The sequence below is a fragment of the Tachysurus vachellii genome, chromosome 8 (genome assembly GCF_030014155.1).
Source record: "Tachysurus vachellii isolate PV-2020 chromosome 8, HZAU_Pvac_v1, whole genome shotgun sequence".
NCBI lineage: Eukaryota > Metazoa > Chordata > Actinopteri > Siluriformes > Bagridae > Tachysurus > Tachysurus vachellii.
In genome coordinates this window covers 10,211,502-10,230,803 of record NC_083467.1, presented here as the reverse complement: position 1 = coordinate 10,230,803, position 19,302 = coordinate 10,211,502, and the positions used below count along the sequence as shown (strand labels likewise).

The window sequence follows — 19,302 nt, the reverse complement described above, 5'->3', positions numbered from 1 at the left end:
AAATCATTCAAATTAAAACAGACTGATTTGTGTAGATATACTCAAAATAATAAAGTACATAGGCAGTAAATACAGTTTCTCAATGTTGATCATTTATTGATTGGATTTTACATTGATTATATATTTCAAATAAAAGTAAGTCATTCAAATAAAGCATTCTTTACATATATTACACAGTCCACATTCTTAATCAATATTAAATCATAGTCCAAAAAATGAATTAAACATTAATACAAAACAAAAACACCAAACATATGTAGCCTTGTGGAGCTTCATTTAAGGTTTCTTGATATGACCTGAATAATTTTCTGTGATTATTCATGTTCAGTAATGACAATGACAATTCATCTTTTTAAACCCATATTTTTAAATATAAAAAGATTTAATTTTAATGCACAGTTGCCTGAGAGATTTAACTATTTTAAGCAGTCACATTCGATTAAAAAATGAGCAAAACAAAAAGTACACTATTGTGGGTTTTTATTTCATATTGATTTGTTGTCTTTCTCTGGGCAAGACTGATGCCAGCCAATCCGTAGTCTGTTTGCGTGCCTCTTCCCAGTTATAACGAGGAGTGTATCCCAGATCTCGGTGGGCCTTTTGATAAGAGAAGGTGAAAGGTGTGTTTAGCATGATCAAAAGCTGCCTATTCAATGGTGGGGTAAAGCGTAGAAAGGGACGGAGCAAGACTTTGACCACCTCCATGAGGAAGCAGATGAGGTACAGAATAGGGAAGGGCAAGAAGGGTTTATCCTGTATACCAAAGCCAAGTGGTACCAGAACAGCATGGTTGAAGTCAGAATAGCTGACAGGTGGAGTGTCATCTGAGATGTAGTAAAAATTCCCACCAACCACTACTCTCTTTTCTGGATCCCTCAGAGCTCGTGCGGCCTGAAGATGTGCAAGAGTCGCATTTCCCACGTATACAGGATTGACTTTAGCTTCACGTCGTGAAGTCCTCAGTAACACGTCACCATTCCGGATTCCGTCCCTCATGTGGCCTAAAGTAAATCTGCAGCCCTCACCATACATATACATCGGCCTGAGAACACAGGTAGCCAGCCGGCCTCCATTTTGTAGCATTTCACCCTGGGCGTTAAGGCAAAGCTGTTCAGCTTCCTTCTTGGTCTGGCTGTAGGGAAACTTTAAGTAAGCGTTGTACACTGTGTCCTCATTACCATTAATGATAGGGTCACCGTGATGATTTGGACCAGCAACCTCAATGCTACTGGTGTATATGAAGGAAGCAACATTCTCCTGGATACATGCCTCTAGAAGCAATTTGGTACCTAGAACAAAAGAAACTCTATTTAATTTCTTAAAGCTCTGTTACCTCTTTAATTAAAGGGGGAAGTACAATAATACTATATCTATATATCAATTTCTGTATATGCTTCAAATATTTTATATTATGCATCTCTATTCAGATTTAATCCTGAAGTAAACTGAAAGTTTGTTTCCTGTTTTTTGTTCCATTTGTAATGTTTCATTCTAAATATGAACCCAACCTCAGAAACACTAAGAAAAGTAGACCTTGATGCCACTGCCATCAACAAATCTAGTCCTTCTTATGTCTGAAATGCCCTTAAAATATAAATTTAACAAGAAGAAAGCTATTGATGAAAGATTTCAGACCTGTGATCTTGCTGTGACCTTCACCATATTTAGATCAATTTCCAGAATCAAATCAGTTCATCTGCTGGTTATGATGATAATTCCATATAAATCCTACAAACATTCAATTACCTATTCATGAGCGATTGCACAAATGACAAATATGACAGACTGACATACACACAGGAAACTCAAAAACATAATGGCTTTAATGCTCTGACGTTTCCTCAATGCCAGCTACTCCACTCAAATTCATAATTGCTCACTAAGATAAGATAAGATAAGATATGATATACCTTTATTTTTTCCCACAATGGGGAAATGTCTCTGTTACAGCAGCAAAAATATATAAAAAGAATAAAGAATAAAGGCATAATATAATATACAGTATATACAAAAACAAAAATGTATAAAAAGAGTAGTGGTTACACTGAAGACATATTGCACACAAGTAATATTGCAAATATTTCAAAATTTCTGTTATTGCACGTTTAAAATACTTTGTTATTGTTTATTATTGCAGTGAAACAGTAATAACAGTGTGTAATTATGGTGACTGGTTCACTGGGAGCAGCTTTGATTGTAAAGTCTAATAGCAGCAGGGAGAAAAGACCGTCTGTATCGCTCCTTCAGACACTTAAGATGTAACAGTCTGTCACTGAAGGAGCTGCTCAGAGCTGAAACCGTTTCATACAGGGGGTGAGAATTCTATTGAGCTGTTGATAGAACTAAAGTTAAGCACAGGTTGTAGAGAAAGCCAGTGCAAGGACACACACTAGATATCTACATAGGACTGTTTTTAAGTCTGCCCATACTTTTTTTTTTCTACTTTTGTTCTGCAATTTCACAAAATCTCAACTACTGTGACCAGAACCCTTAGTTACTAAGAATGTATGATGAACTGCTCAACATGCATGATCATTAAGTATTGAATCATTCATTTTTACTAACTGTCTGGTAAGGATCATAGTGGTTTAGGTTTTGGGGAATAGTACCATTCTGAATAATGTATTTGTGTGTCCTTGCACTGGCTTTCTCTACCTCCTGTGCTTAACTTTATTTCTATCAACAGCTCAATAGGATTCAAACATCATTCAGTAGAATTCATGATGGGGTTTGAGATTTGTTGGTGGAAAATTGGTATAAAATGATTATAAACCTATCTCCTTATATTATTGTTCATATTAAACCTAAGAATAAATATAGGCTAAAGAAAACACATGGAAGCTCAACGAAGAACCCCTCACCTTTCACGTTTACCCCATACAGTTCACTGTAGTTAATAGATCCTGTGACATCGATGAGAGAGGCAGTGTGGAAAATGATGGATGCTCCTTTACACACTTTCCTTAGCAGCTCACTGTCCCTGATGTCACCCTCGAACATACTCAGTTTTGTCTCACCCTGGCAATCTAATAACCACAACAAATACACATGATACAAAATATTGTTAAACATTCTGCTGTTTGTTCTCTTAAGATTTTTTCCAGAGCTAAAAAGTAAATCACAGGTACATGTGATTTATCTTGTAAATCTATTTTTATTGAACAATACTATGCAACTGTCATAACTACATAATGTTAAATAACAAACAAAGAAACAACAAAAACAAAAACACACAAAATGGGTTTGTCATTGAATTAGAGAGAAAGGCTACAAAGTCAGGATTAACATTTACCTTCCAGTGACTGAATGAGATCAGGTCGAATACATCTGTCTAACAGTCGAATCTCTGCAAGATTCTCCTCCTCCAGTAGTAGCTTAATTAGCTTACCCCCAAGAAAGCCACACGCTCCTGTTACCACACACACATCTCCGGTAAAAGACATGATTGCAGTTTCTGCTGCCTGGAGTGTTTCAGAGACGATGAGAAAAGGAAAGTACTGCTTAGACACTCAGGCATGAGAAGGAAATGCTGATGTCTGAAGTTGCACAGAGTGATGAGAAGGGAGGCATGTTTTAAAGCGTCTGCCAAGGACAAATCCAATGCCAATTTAGAGATTAGAATCCTTCGAGAAAAGCAGTCTCGAAGGTTATAATTGTCAGAGGACTGCCGTTTTTTTTCAAAGTCAGTTTGAAGGATCTATGTCGTATTTTAAATACAGTCTGACAAAGAAAACACATGTAAGAGAAAAAAACACAAGACACAAAAACAGCTTCAAAGCATCTTAACATAGGTTGCACACATCTCTGGAACACTACTGGATTGATGAACACCAATATGACAAAAGGTTATTCCCTCAATTGTTGTATTCATTATGGTGTGTGCATGGTGCCCTGCAATGAACGGGCATCCCCTTCACTCTGGATGTATTCCCACCTCACACCCAGTGTTTTAATGAAAGAAAAGCAATTGGACACATTTTGCCAGGGTTGAGGCTTGTTTCCTACCTCTACCCAGTTCAGAGACATATGTTATAGGCTTATTGGCATCTCTAACTTATACATAGAGTATAAGTTTGTTTGTGATTGTGTGATTGTGCCAGTCTATCCATGTCTTGTGCCCAGTCTCACATGGGATAGACTCCAGGCTCCCCATGACCCTGTGTAGGATGTGATACAGAATATATATACAGTATGGATGGATCATTATGGTTTTGGCCAGTTGGCTAAGAAATGGCATGGGTAAATCAACTTGAGCTAAATCTGAACCATAAATGTTGAATGTGTTAGTGGTAGCTCAAGTGGCTAAGACTCTGGGCTGTTGATCAAAACATCATAGTTCAAGCTCCAGCACTGCAACGCTGCCACTGTTGGAACCTTGAGCAAGGCCCTTAACCCTCTATGCCCCATTGTCAGAATCCAGCCCGGACTTTATGTTCTGTGATCACATGTCTTCCCCGCCCTTGTCTCTTCCTCCCCGCCTCTGCACACCTGTTCCTTATGTCTAATTGTCATGTGTATTTAGCCGTGCCGCGTTGCCTACGGCGGCGGGAATCCTTGTCCTCTTTTGTCGTCTCATGTCGTCTCTTTTTGCGTTATGTGTCCTGTCTTTGTCCCTGTTTTGTGTCTTTTAGTTAATAAACCAGTTTATTTTTATGCTTTTTTCCCCCGCATCCCTGACACCCATGGGTGCTGTATCATGGCTGACCCTGTGCTCTGAACCCAACTTCCAAATTTTGAAATAAAGAATTTCACTGTTCTGTAATGTATATGTTACAAATTAAAGGCTTCTTCAATTAGATGCATAATATAGTCTTCATGTTTGGTTAGATCAGATTATTGTATTTAACCTCTGCTTACTTTAACACACATTTTTACTTAAATGCAAAGACTGTGGGAAATAGTTTTAAAAGTCCAAACAGTGCACATTTGTGCACCTTTAAAAAACATGCTGGTATGTGAACTGATGAGTCTAAATCAGTGCAACTGATTGCCTAGTGTCTTTCTTCATTGTATTAGTCTTACTCGTCTTCTGCATCTGATCAATGTAGGCTACAGGATGTAAAGCTCTGTTATCTTTTCAGATTTTGTTGATTAGTGATTCTTGAAGTGTTTAAGTTTTTATCAGATATAACAGTGTGTCTAGGATGTTTTTCTCAGACCTATAGGGTTGGGGTTCGATTTACCCCTCTGCTGCTGTGTGTGTGGTGTTTGCATGTTGTGTGTAGTGTGTGAATGGTGTGTGAGTGTGTGTTTGTGCCATGTAGTTTGTACTCCATGGACCCTTTGTTGGATAAGTACTACAGAAAATAGATGGATAAAAGAAGTTATTTATTTCATAAAAGATTACTGAAATGTAGTTCAGAAAGAGATTGTACAAAAAGCAGGTATTGCTTTGTTAATGCTACGCAAAGAAAAAAAAAAAAAGCAACATGTAGTAATATCCACAATGCACACAAACAATATTTACAGCTTTTAATCTTGTTCCTCATGACTCATTGTGAATATTGTGAAATTAATATTTTATATACAGTTTATAGCAGTATAATAAAGTCCTTCATAACACTCTTCACTCAAATTTAATTAAAATATATACACGATCTTGTTGGTATGATTCAGACCATCTGTTCCTCAGCTCTTAGTAATTTGAAGGGGAAATTCTTCTTGTTTATACAGAGTAGTCTTGTCTAATTCTAAATAACACTCTTCATTAAAAAAAACAAAAACAAAACAAAATCTATCTATCTATCTATCTATCTATCTATCTATCTATCTATCTATCTGGCTATCTGTGTGTTTATGTATATTTATATATATATATATATATATATATATATATATATATATATATATATATATATATATATATATATACGTACACACACACACACACACACACACACACACTTTGTTTTTGGTATGATTCAGATCAGACACTATGTCAAACCATCTGTTACTCAGCTCTTAGTAGTTTGAAGGGGACATTCCTGTAACTGTGCTTCATCTACAGACCCGCTTGGACGATGTACAGTCATGGTACAAGCTCGTATACCTCCTAAAGGCTCCAACACATTAAACACCCTCTCCCACTCATCTGTTTCAGGGTCATAACACTGCACAATGTCTACCATGCAACGGCTGTTCCAAGAGTAGCCTCCTACCACGTAAATTTTGCCTTTAAACACGGCCACGCCAACATCGCTCTGACCTCTGGGCATCGGAGCCACCACTGTCCATTGGTCATTTTCCGGAGTGTAGTATTCACAACTAAGGACATCATCATAGTCATTTGTTCCACGGAAGTGATTTCCACCCATAACATAGAGTCGGTCTCCTACAGTGCACATGCAGTGAAGTCCACGGAGTTCCATCATGTCTGCGCGGCGACTCCACGTGTTTGTGTCGGGGTCATAACAAGACAACTCTTTCTGGAAAGCATCTCTCGTTATTCCCCCTAATGAAGGAAAATAAACACAGAAATGTTACATTTCTTTATTCCAGTGTTGCCATTGTATATTGATGTTTTACTTATTCACAGGTCTGTTGAGCCACTGCAAGTTTGTAACAACTGTCAGCAGGAAGGATGTGGTTTGGTGTGCAAACTGAGTGACCTCACCCAGTTACCAAAACCCCCCCCCGCCCACTCAGGCTTAAACACTAGTCAGAACTCTCCCGCATTTGACTAAAGGTCAGTATTTAAGAAAATAAACTAGGAACAAACATATTCATGTAAAATGAAAGGTTTATAATTCTCCATCTTGGAAAATGGTTTCATGTTTAGAGTTGCTAGAAGTTGCCTGAAGTTGGTGCAAAGAAAGTTGTATGTAAAGAACAAAATACACTTTATTAGCCTAAATTAGTTTAACAATGAACTACCTAAAGCTTCTTGCCATTGACTGCTGACATGATTGTTGTCTTTTAACCAGTCAATATTAACTAATTAGTTATCTTTTTTGAAACATTGGTACTTACCCGACACATACATTAGTCCTCCATGTACTGTACCAGCGTGACCATAATGAGGCTCACTCATGGGTGCAACAAAGGTCCACTCATTCTTGTTTAGATTATAACACTCCACTGTGCCTGTAGGAAAGATTTGAGTAGAAATTTATAAAATTTATAGAATTCCCAAGACATTTGTTTTAGTAGAAAATGATGTGATCTTTATGATAGTGTGAAGCTAATGTCCTTAAAGTCCCAACCTACTGTATCATTCAGTTACTCATATTAACAAATACACTATATGACTAAAAGTATGCAGACACCAGACCATCACACGTAAGTGTTCCCACTCCAAAACCATTAACATGGAGTTGCTATAGCAGCCATATTGGTGCTATAACAGCTTTTTCTGCTTCGCATTACATTTACAAGATGCCCTTATCTAGAGTGAATTACCGTTTTAGCTCAACTGAGCAGCTGAGAATTAAGGGCCCAGCAGTGGCAGCTTGGTGGAACTGGGATTTGAACTCACAACCTTCTGATCAATAGGCCAATGCCTTAACCACTAAGCTACCACATTCCCCTGTTAGCTTTTCTGGACATTGTTGTTGCATTTTGAGTTTATTCAGCCACCAGCACTAAGCGGTCAGACCTTGATGTCAAGTGATGACATCCAGCAAAACTCCATCTCATCCCAGGTCAAGGTGTTCAGTGGGGTTGAGGTCAGGGCTCATTCCACTTGAGTTCTTCCTCAGCAACCTTGACAAACCATGTTTTTTATAGCTTGTGCACAAATAATGATGGTATATGCTACATGTACATTCTAGACAGTTTTTTTTAATTTTGGGGAAGAACCATATGGGTGTGATGTTCAGGTGTCCAAAAACATTTGGTTATATAGTGTATTATTTACTAATTACTATGTTTTATTCTGTAACTGTGTTTAAAATAATAGAAAATTATATATATTTCTGAGAATGAGGGCTAATGAATGGTAAGTGTTTATGTATTTCATTAATATTACACAATATTGACTCACATTACACTAAAAAGTAGACTGAGGTTTATGCATGTTTGAAAGCATTTAACACTAGAACTAGGGATCTATTTGATCTAACTCTTTGAAACATACCGATCTCCCCAGTGGCGTTTCTACCCCCAGCAGCGTAGATCTTCCCCTTCAGAGCACTCAAATGGAAGAAAGTCCGTTTCTCATTCAGGGAGGCCACCTGCAGCCAGCGGTCGAATCGAGGGTCGTACCTGTATACACTGTCTACTGCTGTCTTACCCTTTGTGTCATAAGTACTCTGCCCTCCTACGATATAAAGAAAGCCCCCTAAAAGGGCCACCCCATGCTGGTAACGTGGGACTTCCATTGGCTGTAGGCTTCTCCAGATGCCACCTTCTTCCTCATCATACAGCCTAAGCTCTCTGCTCACCACCAGCTGTTGTCTCATCACGCCACCAAGAGCCAGAAGGTGTGTTGTGTCTGAACGGATGCGAGTCCTCTCTGTCTGGAGTAATGGCTGAAGGAATGGCAACATCTGGTAGTTGCTAGCCTCCAAGAGAAGGTTCACGCAAGCTGTGTCAGAACGCATGAATGGCTCCTTGCCTTCCTTATCCTCATCATTTGCCTCATCAATCTGGTCCTCCTGAGATATCTGCAGGAGTTCAGCTGGGCTCATCAGGGGGAAGCGAATGTGGCGCATCAAGAAGTAGGCCACAGGCCGGCGTTCGCTGGGATTATGAGCTAGCCAAGCACGGGCAGTGCGATAGAGCTCCATTTCTGAGAGTCCTTTTAGTGAATCACTTGATATGGCATGTGCTATGCTGGCCTCAGAAAGCTCCAGAAAACGACCAGTCTCCACTAGGGCTGAGAAGTTCTCACAGACAAAGTTGTGTAAGTGGGTCTGGACATCCTCCAGGAGGAGATCGTTAGCAATACGCTCAACTTCTGTGCAGTTTTCGATGGTGACCTGCCATATGAAAAAAAAGTGTTTCCTTTAAACACTACAATACATGCTTGTGATTTTGATCCAGAAAATAAAAATAAAAAAAATCTCTACATGATAGCCACATACCTCACTGCTAAGTAACTGATTGCAAAAGTTAAGTACTGGAAGCACTTGCAAGAAACTAGCAGCTTCCAGTGTGTCCTGTAGGGTGCCTAAGTTCAGACTTAGCTGAGAGGTATAAATAAACTCAATAATCTTCTTTAGGCCTGTGGTGCTCACTCCATGTAGTTTAATTTCAGTCAGCTGCTGTTCTTTCATTCCACCTGCAAGATTTTGTTAGAATATTACAAATCTGTGTCATTTATGTAAATGCTAATAACATCTTTTATATCTTTTATTCAGGATTCACCTGTGAACATGGCCTTGAAGTAGTCACTGGCTGAAGCCATGATCACTCTGTGTACTGGAAAGCTTTCAGTGCTATCACCAGGCACCAGAGTGACATCACACAAGGTTTTATCGCAGCGAAAATGATCTAGACCCTGAAAAAACATTGCACTTTTGATGAGAAAAGCTTATTATGGGCATATTGTTCTATTCTAAACTAATAAAATACAGCAACAACAAGATACCCCTCCTTTGTTTTATACTTTTATAGTATTCTTTACCTTAAGTATGGCATTTCCATGCTCTGTGCTACTGAACACCTGTATTTGAGGTTTGGGACGAATGGTAGGCTTTAAGGTGGCATCGGGGGGCTTTGGAGAGACCACTTGCTGTTTGGGTGCAGGCTCTAAAGGTTTTGGAGCCACCTCTGGAGGTTTTGGAGCAGGATCAGGTTGTCTGGGAGGGGTGGCAGGTGGAGGCCTTTCTGCTTGAGGTGGATGTCTTGATGATTCTCTCTGACTTCTGCTACCTATGCGAGACAGTTTTCGGTGCAGTTTTCCCTCTTCTCCACTGTTACTGAAAGAAAGCAGATTGAGTTATTGGAAGCTGAACCATTTTGAATTGATGTGACGTGACATACAGGTGACCCATACTCAGAATTCGTTTTCTGCATTTAACCCATACAATGTGCACACACAGCAGTGAACACACATACACCGTGAACACACACCCGGAGCAGTGGGCAGCCTTTTATGCTGTGTCGCCCGTGGAGCAGTTTGGGGTGGTGTGGGGCGGGGGGATAGGTGGTACCTTGCTCAAGGGCACCTCAGTCGTGGCATTCACACAACCAATTTATGTGGTTGAACAGATCGTATATGACAGGTATGACACAATAAGTAATTGTCAAGGGTTTCGTGAGCTGAGTATTATGTGTCTTATTGAAAACACAACAACAAAATGCTATGCACTTGATACATTTGACTGTGATTGAGAACCTTTTCTTTAAGACCTATAAAAACAGATTATATGCTTGTACCTAATACTCAACAGGAGTTGTGTTAAAATTATAATTCAAATATTTCTACCGAAATCTCTCAAAGAGTATGTTAATATGTTTCTATGAAAACAAAAATATATTACACATCCTCAATCTTATCCTTGCTTAAAATTTGTTCACAAAAAAGCAGATTGCTTGAATCATGGTTTCCAAACCAATGACCAAAATCTGGGGGGAAAATGTCAGATTAGCAGGTCCAAAGTACAGCTACAATGGCTCAAAAGAAGTTTCTTTAAACAAATAAGCCCGTAAGCAATACATGTATCCCTGCTTAACATCTGTCCAGCTCTACTGTAAGTGCAGTGGCTAAAAGTATCTGCCAAATAAGTAACTGCATCATAGCATATAGTGATTTAAAACATTTCCCAAATCCCAATCTAAAAGTATGCACAGCACCTATAAACATGCAAGCAAAGATACCAGTAAGAATCAATTAGACACTGCAGTGGTATTTTATAAGTTCATGCATACTCAATATAGTATATCTTAGCAATATCTAAATATCTCTAAGTGTACAACAGCTACAGTGAACACTTTCAAACGAATTACTTTGTGTTTCTCTATCTAAGCAATCATATCCAAGACGGACTATATAACCTACACAACAGCAGTTGCTTTGAGCAGCTACCATTTGCATATAGATGCTGATCTGGATGAAAACATTGTATTTGCAATGCGCTTAATAAAACGCCATTAATTTATGCCAATTCTTTCAAAGTTTTCTGTCAAAATAGCTCACATGATGTTTTATGATTAACAAAAATGTACAGGAACAAATCTTACCCCATGCTTGTGATGTTAAATGAATTCACTCGTTTCGCACACTATTCGTGACAGGCAAAAGGCGATTAAATGTCGTTCTGGGATCACACTGAAAACAAGTTCATAGAGCTGAGTGTCTAAAAAGGAAGTGAAAGGAGGTTAGTAAGACCTTGTGTGCACCCAACATGAAAAAACCCCACCAGAACAGGTGTAATGTGGCAAGAGACGCATCAAGTAGATGTCCAAAATCTTCACATTATTGTCATTTACAGTTATTCTTAAATGTGCAATTCCCTTTTTACAGCTCATAATTAAATGATCCCCATATATGTACATCATAAAACAAAATGTTTACATGAAAAAAGGATTAAATAAGTTCATTATATCAGAGCATTTCCTTAAACAATATCAGAAAAGGGTTTCCTAAACAGGAACTTACCAAACCCTGATACATTCTATGAAGTTTCAAGGTCTTCTGCACATACAGAACTAAGCATCTCAATGCTACTGCTATGAGCTGTTTACCACAAGCCACTTGACTTCCTGTGTCACTTCTCTTTTCTTAGTTGTGTCTGTCTGTTTTTCTCTAACATATATCCATTTGTTCTTCCTCTTTTTAATGTTATATTTTTCAATCAAGAGGCCACTTATGGCATTTTTTTATACAGGCATTAAAAGTCAAATCCATACACATGGGGAGAAGCAGGAAGATCCAGCATGTAGGGGTTTATGTTTGTATGTGTGTGTGTCTGTGTGTTTATACCTCCACTCCATGTCTCTTAACTTCTAGCAGTGTTTCCTCATTCTTTGATGTCTTGCCTTTAGTGCTGAAGTGAATCTTATTTTAACAGCGTTTCAGACCACACCAAAGTTTAGAGTTTACTTTAAATAACTGTGTAAGAATCGTGTCAAGCACCACATTTATATGAGCTATAACATTGCTCATAATACCATCATAAATTTCGCAGGATAAAAGTACACAGTGTCTATGTATTGGTTTTATGTTATGCTTTGATAAATAATAACTTTTATCCTTTACATATCACTTATTGTATATTTAATCCTTAAAAGAGACATCCTCAAGACAAGACATTAAATCATCAAACTTGGCTGGCTCTGCAATAAAGTTTATTATGCATTTAGTGTTAATTATATGCTGCAGGTGTTCAATTTATAGCAATTAATGAGGAATACTGCATAACCCTGTGTCGTCTTCTTTGAAAAGACATTCCAAAACCCATTTTTTGTCACCAGACCTTTCTGTCTGCTCATGATACACTGAACAACTGGATGTTAACAGTGTATCATTAATCTGTGCCTCAAACATGCCATAAAACCCACCTTCACTTATCAAATCTTCATGATCTCTTGTTACCAATCCATATCTATTTTCACATCATGCATAAAGAGCAAGTACAATTATTGTGGGCTAGCTAACATGCCTCCATTAATGTACAAACACATCAAATGCCTCTTCAATCATATTCAATTATTGAAGCTTATTTTGATCTTCTTATTCTTTCCTTTTGTTTGGTCAGAGTTTAGAAACCTGAATAAGGTTCCTGTTGATCTCAGCCACATTTCTGCATCCTGAAAAAAAGAAGGTGTGAATGATGTGATGAGGAACACGTAATGTGATTTGCAGTCATTCGTCATTGGGTACACGATGAGATATAGAAGTACCAGATAAGGCCATGGATAGACGAAACTCTTCACTTAGAATTTGCAGAACTTCCTTCACACCCTCTTCTCCCTGTCCAAAACAGATAATATACATACAGCATTAGCGTATGACTGGATAACTCCACCACACACACAGACACAGACACAGACACACACACACAGTTACCTTGTAAGCAAGGCCCCAGATTGCAGGTCTTCCAATAAACACACACTTGGCTCCCAGAGCCAAGGCCTTCAGTACGTCACAGCCTGTGCGAATCCCTCCATCCATGTACACCTCGACCCGGCCTTGCACTGTGTCCACTATCTCAGACAAACAGTCAATCTGTTTGTAGGAGGAGGGGACAAGGACAGAGGGAAGAAAGGGAAAGAGAGCTGGTTAGAGTAAAGTAACTTTATTATAGTATCTTGTAAAGTACAAGATATTTATGTTATGAAACCACTAAAACCAGTGCTGCTTCTCACTGTGGCTGGTCCCCCGTCCAGCTGTCGGCCTCCATGGTTGGACACGATGATACCTTGGACACCATGCTCCACAGCCAGCTCTGCATCCTCTTTAGTCAGGATACCTTTAATGATAATGGGCAGGCGGGTGAGAGACTGCAGCCAGTGTATGTCTTTCCAACTTATGGATGGATCCAACGTGTTGGACGGAACGCCGTACTCTTCAAGTTCTGCAGTTTCCTGTATGAGGAAGCATTCAGGCTTAACAATAAACATAACACCCACACCCACAAAAATATAAATAAACAAAAGTGAACATACACTGAAAAAATTTTAACATAGATCAAAGATAAAACAAAGTGTGTGAGAAAAGTAGTTCTGGGATGTATATATGTACCTGAAACATGCCATCAAAGTTCTTCACTTTCAGGTGAGGGGGGAGCTTAAACTGATTGCGAATGTCATCCCTACGTTTACCAGTGTATGGCACGTCGACTGTGAGTACCAAGGCCTTGTAACCGAGTGCCTCCACTCTGTGCACGAGCTGCTCCGATAGTTTGCGCTCACGGTACACATAGAGCTGGAACCAGCGGTAGCCATTTGGAGCTGCTGCACAAATCTCCTCCACAGAGCATGTGGAGTAAGTGCTGGTAATGTAACAGGTGTTCACAGCTTCTGTGGCTAAAAAAGCAGAAAAAAACACAGGATGGAGATATTGCAAATTATATTATATCAAAATATTGCATCAACAAAAAAAGGCACACTATGCCAATGTAGTGTTGGCTGTTCTTATGTTTTAGGAAAGAAATCAGTTTAATCACTATGTATCACTTTACAGTGTGAAGATTGTAATACATTATATAGTACTCAGTGTTTGTGAGTTACCCAAGAATGTCTGTATTTTTAACTCTTACCTCTGGCAGTTGCTAGCTCTCCCTCATGCCAGGCCAGACAATGAAAAGCAGTGGGTGCAATACCGACTGGAAAGCTGATCTCAGTGCCCAAAATGGTAGTCCGTGTGTCACTCACTGACACGTCCCGCAAGATCCGAGGCCTTAAACGGATCCTGAAATTTCAGTACAAGGATTTAGGAATTTTAGTATTATTTATTTCAGAACTGATTTTATTCATTTGTTTACTTAGCCAGTTATTTAGTAATCATCAAGACATATTAATATTGGGTAATTTGAGAAAACACATTCATCAGTATGAGGGATTAACATCCAGAGAAAGGGATGAAAAACCTTTTGTAGGCCTGGAGATTGTCATCCCTGGTGCAGCACTCATCTGCTCCAGCTGCATAATAATCCCAGGTAGGTTTGGAGAGATGCTGTTTGGCATACTCCTCAAAATCAGTCAGACACACTTTAGCCATAGTGTTCATCCTGACACAAAATAGAGCACATAAGTCTTGACACATCATCCAGGTTGGGTGTGGTAATATTTTGTAACATATATTTGTTCATCTAAATTAAACATGAAAAAATCTTGAATGTAAAATGTTTGTGGGAAAGATTTTAAGGGTGTCAATGATCAAGCAATTGTTATGGTTTAATATTTCGCAATATTTCCATCCATTCATTTTCTGTACTGCCCGATTACTAAAACATACTACACTTTTCAACATGTACTAAAGACTGTGGATTTGCCTAATGTGGTAGCCTGTGGGGATGTGGTAGCCTAGTGGTTAAGGTGTTGGACTGCTGATAGGAAGGTCATGAGTTTGAATCCCAGGTCCCTCAAGCTGCCACTGTTGGGCCCCTGATCAAGGCCCTTAAACCTCAGTTGTATAAATTGAAATAAAATTGTAAGTCACTCTGGATAAGGGTGTCTGCTAAATGCTAGAAATGTAAACAAATTGCTCTTAAATATATTTATGAGGACTGAAGATGTAGTAAATAGAGGAGCATCTTCATTAGAAAGACGCACAGATGCAGTTCCCAATATAGACCACTAGATGGCGCACAGAGAGCGTATTACATAAGAACTCCGCTTTAATTTTAAAAACACGAATGAAAAGCATTCATCTGTAGAATAATGTATTACTACAACATCACCCGTTCTATACGAACTACTACTAATCAGAAAAGAGTACTGAACACTTAACTAGTAAACAAAAACATTAGTAGGCATAATGGTTACTTTAGTAAAACTAGATACGATTTAAACTGATTAATGTTACCTATAAGTAATGGCATAACTTCTGAACACCTACGCTGATGAAAAACACCCTGAAAGAGTCAAGAACTTTTATAGCAACAAAGGCTCAGTTCAGCTGTAACACCAAGCCAAACAACCAGGACTGTAAACATTCCTCTGCACAGTTAGTTCCGGTCCGCAGATTTTGATTGGTCGAGCGGCGTACACTGTGGAATAACTACACTGTGACGTTTCAATCAATGTATCCATCCGCTAGTCTGTGTTCACCATACTGTGTTGTTATCCAGCACAGATGGGGGACTCGAGTCATATGACTTGACTCGAGTCAGACTTAAGTTGCAAATTTGAGACTTGAGACTTGCTTAACAAATATTAAAAAAAGACTCGACTTGACTTTGACTTGACATTCATGACTTGAGACTCGACTCGGACTTGAGTTAAATGATTCAGAGATGGGGGACTCGACTTGACTCGAGTCAAACTTAAGTCGCAAATTTGAGACTTGAGACTTGCTTAACAAATATTAAAAAAAGACTCGACTTGACTTTGACTTGACATTCATGACTTGAGACTTAGTTGTACTTGCACATGTGTGACTTACTCCCACCTCTGTTATCCAGTAGAACCGCACTATTGCTTGTTCCATATCAAAACATTGCTTAAATATATTAACTAGTCTTACACCAAACAAAACCACATAAAGGTTGGTATTTAATATAAAACAGGAAATATTCTCAACACCCTGGTTTTAGCAGCACTTTCTTTTCACTTCATTATACTTAGTTATACTGGTTGTGAGTTCGATTCCCACGTCCACCGTGCTGCCACTGTTGGGCCCCTGAGCAAGGCCCTTAACCCTCAATTGCTCAGTTGTGTAAAATGAGGTAAAAATGTAAGTCACTCTGGATAAAGGCTGTAAGTGTAAATGAATTAAATGTAAATTTCGCAGGTATACATTTACTGAGTTTATCCCATCTGATACTATACACGCTGTAAAAGCCTCTACAGTATCATTCACTGAAAAGCAACCACAGCAGGGCCGCCGCTGTCCAGATGTTGTATGACAGAACATGGCATCCCATCAGTGACACTGACATGTCCAGGCCATAAGCTGATGTTGAACTGGCGTGAAGGGCGATTTGGTGTCAGAAATGGTTTGTTGTGTCCTAAAACCAAGGATTGTAAAGTATTTTGTCTTAATTCTAAAATTATTTCTAATGAAAGAATACATTAATCATTAATTAATGACATTAGTAATCAGTCAAGCAATTAAGCTTGTTTATTAAGATTTTCACTTTTAAAATGTCTTTTTGAGCTGTTTACGATTTATTATCACCGGACATATTCACCTGAGCGTCATGAAATTAAAATTCAAGCATAAACAAAAACAAATGTTCTCTCTATGTACATGCTCAGAGGTCATCATATAAGGTCAATTTTCTCAATATAGAAAAAGTGCAAAATTCCCATATGTGAGTGGGCTTACAGACACCACTTTAATAGACACAGATAGTAAAAGTCACAGTTTGTGGTCAAAGTACAATATTTCATTGACTTTGTGTCAATATCTGAGTTCTGCACATCCAGATATTGACAAAATTACATCAGAGATGAGCTTTAATATTTGCACTGTTTTGTGCTCTGTTGACTCAAAATTTTAGTAGATTAGTAGAATCATGAAAAATGTGTAAAAGTATTTTATTGCTGTGCTCCCAGTTCCGAGGTTCTTCCATGTTTTCTGCATATATTTAGAGTTTACACAATATGAACACTTATTTTCGCTTATTCAACCATCTATGCTTACTGAACTTTATTAGGAACACCTGTACATCGAATCATTCATGCACGTCTCTAATAAGCCAATCATGTGGCAGCAGTGCAATGCATAAAATCATGCAGATACGGGCCAGCGGTTTTGGGTAATGTTCACATCAACCATCAGAACGGAGAAAACATGTGATCTCAGTCATTTTGACCATGAAACGTTTTTTTGTTGCTGCCAGATGGGCTGGTTTGAGTATTTCTGTATCTATTGATTTTCATGCACAAGAGTTTCTAGAGTTTATACTGAATTGTGCAATAAAGAAAAAACGTCCAGTGATCATCTGATTTGAAGACAGAAACGTTTTGAAGAGAGAGAAAGGCCAGACTGGTTTGAGTTGACAAAAAGGCTACAGTAACTCAGATAACCACAATTTCGGCGAGTAGAAAAGCATCTCTGAATTTACAACACTTTACGGAGGATGTGCTTAAACAGCAAAATACCATGTTGAGTCCTACTTCTGTCACCTTAGGCCAGGAAGCTGACGCTGCACTAATACTCTACCCAGTGCTATTATAGCACTTTTCATAAAGTATTCTGTAAGTGTATAAAGTCACTTATATGACTAGATACCAGATTTTACAATAGAAGAAACACATCAAACACCTTTTCTGGTACCACAAATCACACTGTCAGTATTAATCAAAAGACAAAGTTAAAAAAAATCTTGAAGGATATGTAATTAAAAGTAAAAGCAAAAACAAATTGAGTTTTGACTTCATGAAGAGAAACATAGAAACAAGCTACAGTGTTCATAGGAGATAAAAGCCTGCATATCTCCATGCTGAATCGAGTACAATGAATCATGGCTTCTTTTCCACCTAGACCTATAACTGTTCATTAGCAGTGTCACAATCTGCCATTCAGCCCAGAACACCATACTGGGAAAATTATTAGAAAATGCATTGCCTGTGTGTATGATAGCAGCTGGTGGGTTGGCTACACACTGGAGAAGCAGGAAGATGTTAAGGTCAAATTTATGCACCCAAGTGGACCAACAGTTTCCTTCAAGTGATCTGCATCCAAGAACATCTGCTAGATACTTAAGAATTTCCTTGCAAACAATCTTTGGTAGTCATAAACACTTCTCATGGAACATACCAGCAGTATTAGTTTCCAATGTTTGTGAACAGTGCTAATAACCTACACTGAAGTTCTTTAGTTTAAAGGTGAGAGGAGTATGAGAAAAAAGACGAATATGAGATAATAGATTAGAATTTCAGCTTTCGTTTCCTGTTATTGATATCTACTGTAGATGTGAACAACTTGGCACCGGTGGTGGCAGACCACCCAATTTGTAGGTGAACAAAATTTTAAGAACAAATAGTCATTAAGTAAATTAAATAACACTTAACAAAAGCTTTTCTTCTCAGCACGTTGTCTTTTTTTATCACTTTTGTACAGTTTAATCTACCATTAATCCACACCAAAAATCCATCACTTTTGTGGCTCATATCTGTACTTCCAGTAATTCTAGTCTTAATAAGTCTAGTCTTAATAAATATTAAGTCTGATAAGTGGTTTGCACCTTTTGGTACTGCTTCTATATTTATGCTCTGGAAGTCTTTTTTAAACTGTGTTTTTGGGGTTGTCTTCATAGCTCTTACAATGTTTCTGTTATCAATTGTTGTTGTTTTCCTTGGCTGACCTGTTTGTTGCTTGGTTGTTCGTACACCGGTGGTGCTTTCATTTATCAGGACATTCTACATTATTATGATTATGTCCAATGCCTGTGCAATGGCTCTGTTTGATTTCCTTTCTCCCATAGACAGCTCTCTGATCTTCATGTTGGATTTTCTGTTTTAACAGCAACTGCGGTATCCATAAGTGAACCCCAGAATAACAAAATCCGAGACATAAATATATCTCAGAGTATCAGTCACTGTAGTGTCCCTTTTTTTTTGACTCTAATTGGCCACTTTTTATTTTTTAAAGATTTGCCTGCTTTCTTAGTCCATTCATTTCATTGTAACTGCTATGAGATAGTGATGGTATTTTCTATTAATGGATGAAATTGAGTGTGGTGACAAATTAGCAACATTGGACTTTGTGTAGCCTATTGACTGGATTCTCTTTCTCTTTCTAAAGGA

General features: G+C 38.3%; 3 protein-coding genes across 8 annotated transcripts in view; all 3 read right to left on the bottom strand.

Annotated features, from left to right (window-relative positions):
- Positions 1 to 409: 409 nt before the first annotated feature.
- hsd3b1 (hydroxy-delta-5-steroid dehydrogenase, 3 beta- and steroid delta-isomerase 1) lies at positions 410 to 3,499 on the bottom strand. The gene is made up of 3 exons (XM_060877274.1): positions 3,293 to 3,499; positions 2,862 to 3,026; positions 410 to 1,289 (listed from the first exon to the last, which is right to left on the bottom strand). The coding sequence occupies exons 1-3, from the start codon at positions 3,441 to 3,443 to the stop codon at positions 481 to 483; spliced, it is 1,125 nt and encodes a 374-aa protein (XP_060733257.1). The 5' UTR covers positions 3,444 to 3,499; the 3' UTR covers positions 410 to 480.
- Positions 3,500 to 5,307: 1,808 nt separating this feature from the next.
- Positions 5,308 to 12,295, bottom strand: si:rp71-68n21.9 (kelch-like protein 9). Of its 2 annotated transcripts, none has more exons than XM_060876165.1 (8): positions 11,543 to 12,295; positions 11,125 to 11,240; positions 9,566 to 9,860; positions 9,307 to 9,439; positions 9,024 to 9,220; positions 8,075 to 8,918; positions 6,970 to 7,083; positions 5,308 to 6,451 (listed from the first exon to the last, which is right to left on the bottom strand). In XM_060876165.1, the coding sequence occupies exons 2-8, from the start codon at positions 11,127 to 11,129 to the stop codon at positions 5,955 to 5,957; spliced, it is 2,085 nt and encodes a 694-aa protein (XP_060732148.1). In that variant the 5' UTR covers positions 11,130 to 11,240; positions 11,543 to 12,295; the 3' UTR covers positions 5,308 to 5,954. The 2 variants fall into 2 exon arrangements, with proteins under 2 accessions (XP_060732148.1, XP_060732149.1); XM_060876166.1 differs by having other exon boundaries at positions 9,566 to 9,854.
- A 150-nt stretch (positions 12,296 to 12,445) lies between these two features.
- hao2 (hydroxyacid oxidase 2 (long chain)) overlaps positions 12,446 to 19,302 on the bottom strand; it is a 9,370-nt gene continuing 2,513 nt past the window's right edge. For 2 of the 5 annotated variants that reach the window (XM_060876171.1, XM_060876167.1), the window contains 7 exons: positions 14,475 to 14,615; positions 14,145 to 14,296; positions 13,628 to 13,911; positions 13,252 to 13,491; positions 12,953 to 13,111; positions 12,787 to 12,856; positions 12,446 to 12,693 (listed from right to left, as the gene is read on the bottom strand). In XM_060876171.1, coding sequence (XP_060732154.1) covers positions 12,638 to 12,693; positions 12,787 to 12,856; positions 12,953 to 13,111; positions 13,252 to 13,491; positions 13,628 to 13,911; positions 14,145 to 14,296; positions 14,475 to 14,614 — 1,101 coding nt within the window. In that variant the 5' untranslated portion in view covers position 14,615 and the 3' untranslated portion in view covers positions 12,446 to 12,637. Of the gene's footprint in view, positions 12,694 to 12,786; positions 12,857 to 12,952; positions 13,112 to 13,251; positions 13,492 to 13,627; positions 13,912 to 14,144; positions 14,297 to 14,474; positions 14,634 to 15,412; positions 15,566 to 19,302 lie in introns of those variants that run through there. The other 3 variants (XM_060876170.1, XM_060876169.1, XM_060876168.1) reach the window with 3 other exon arrangements.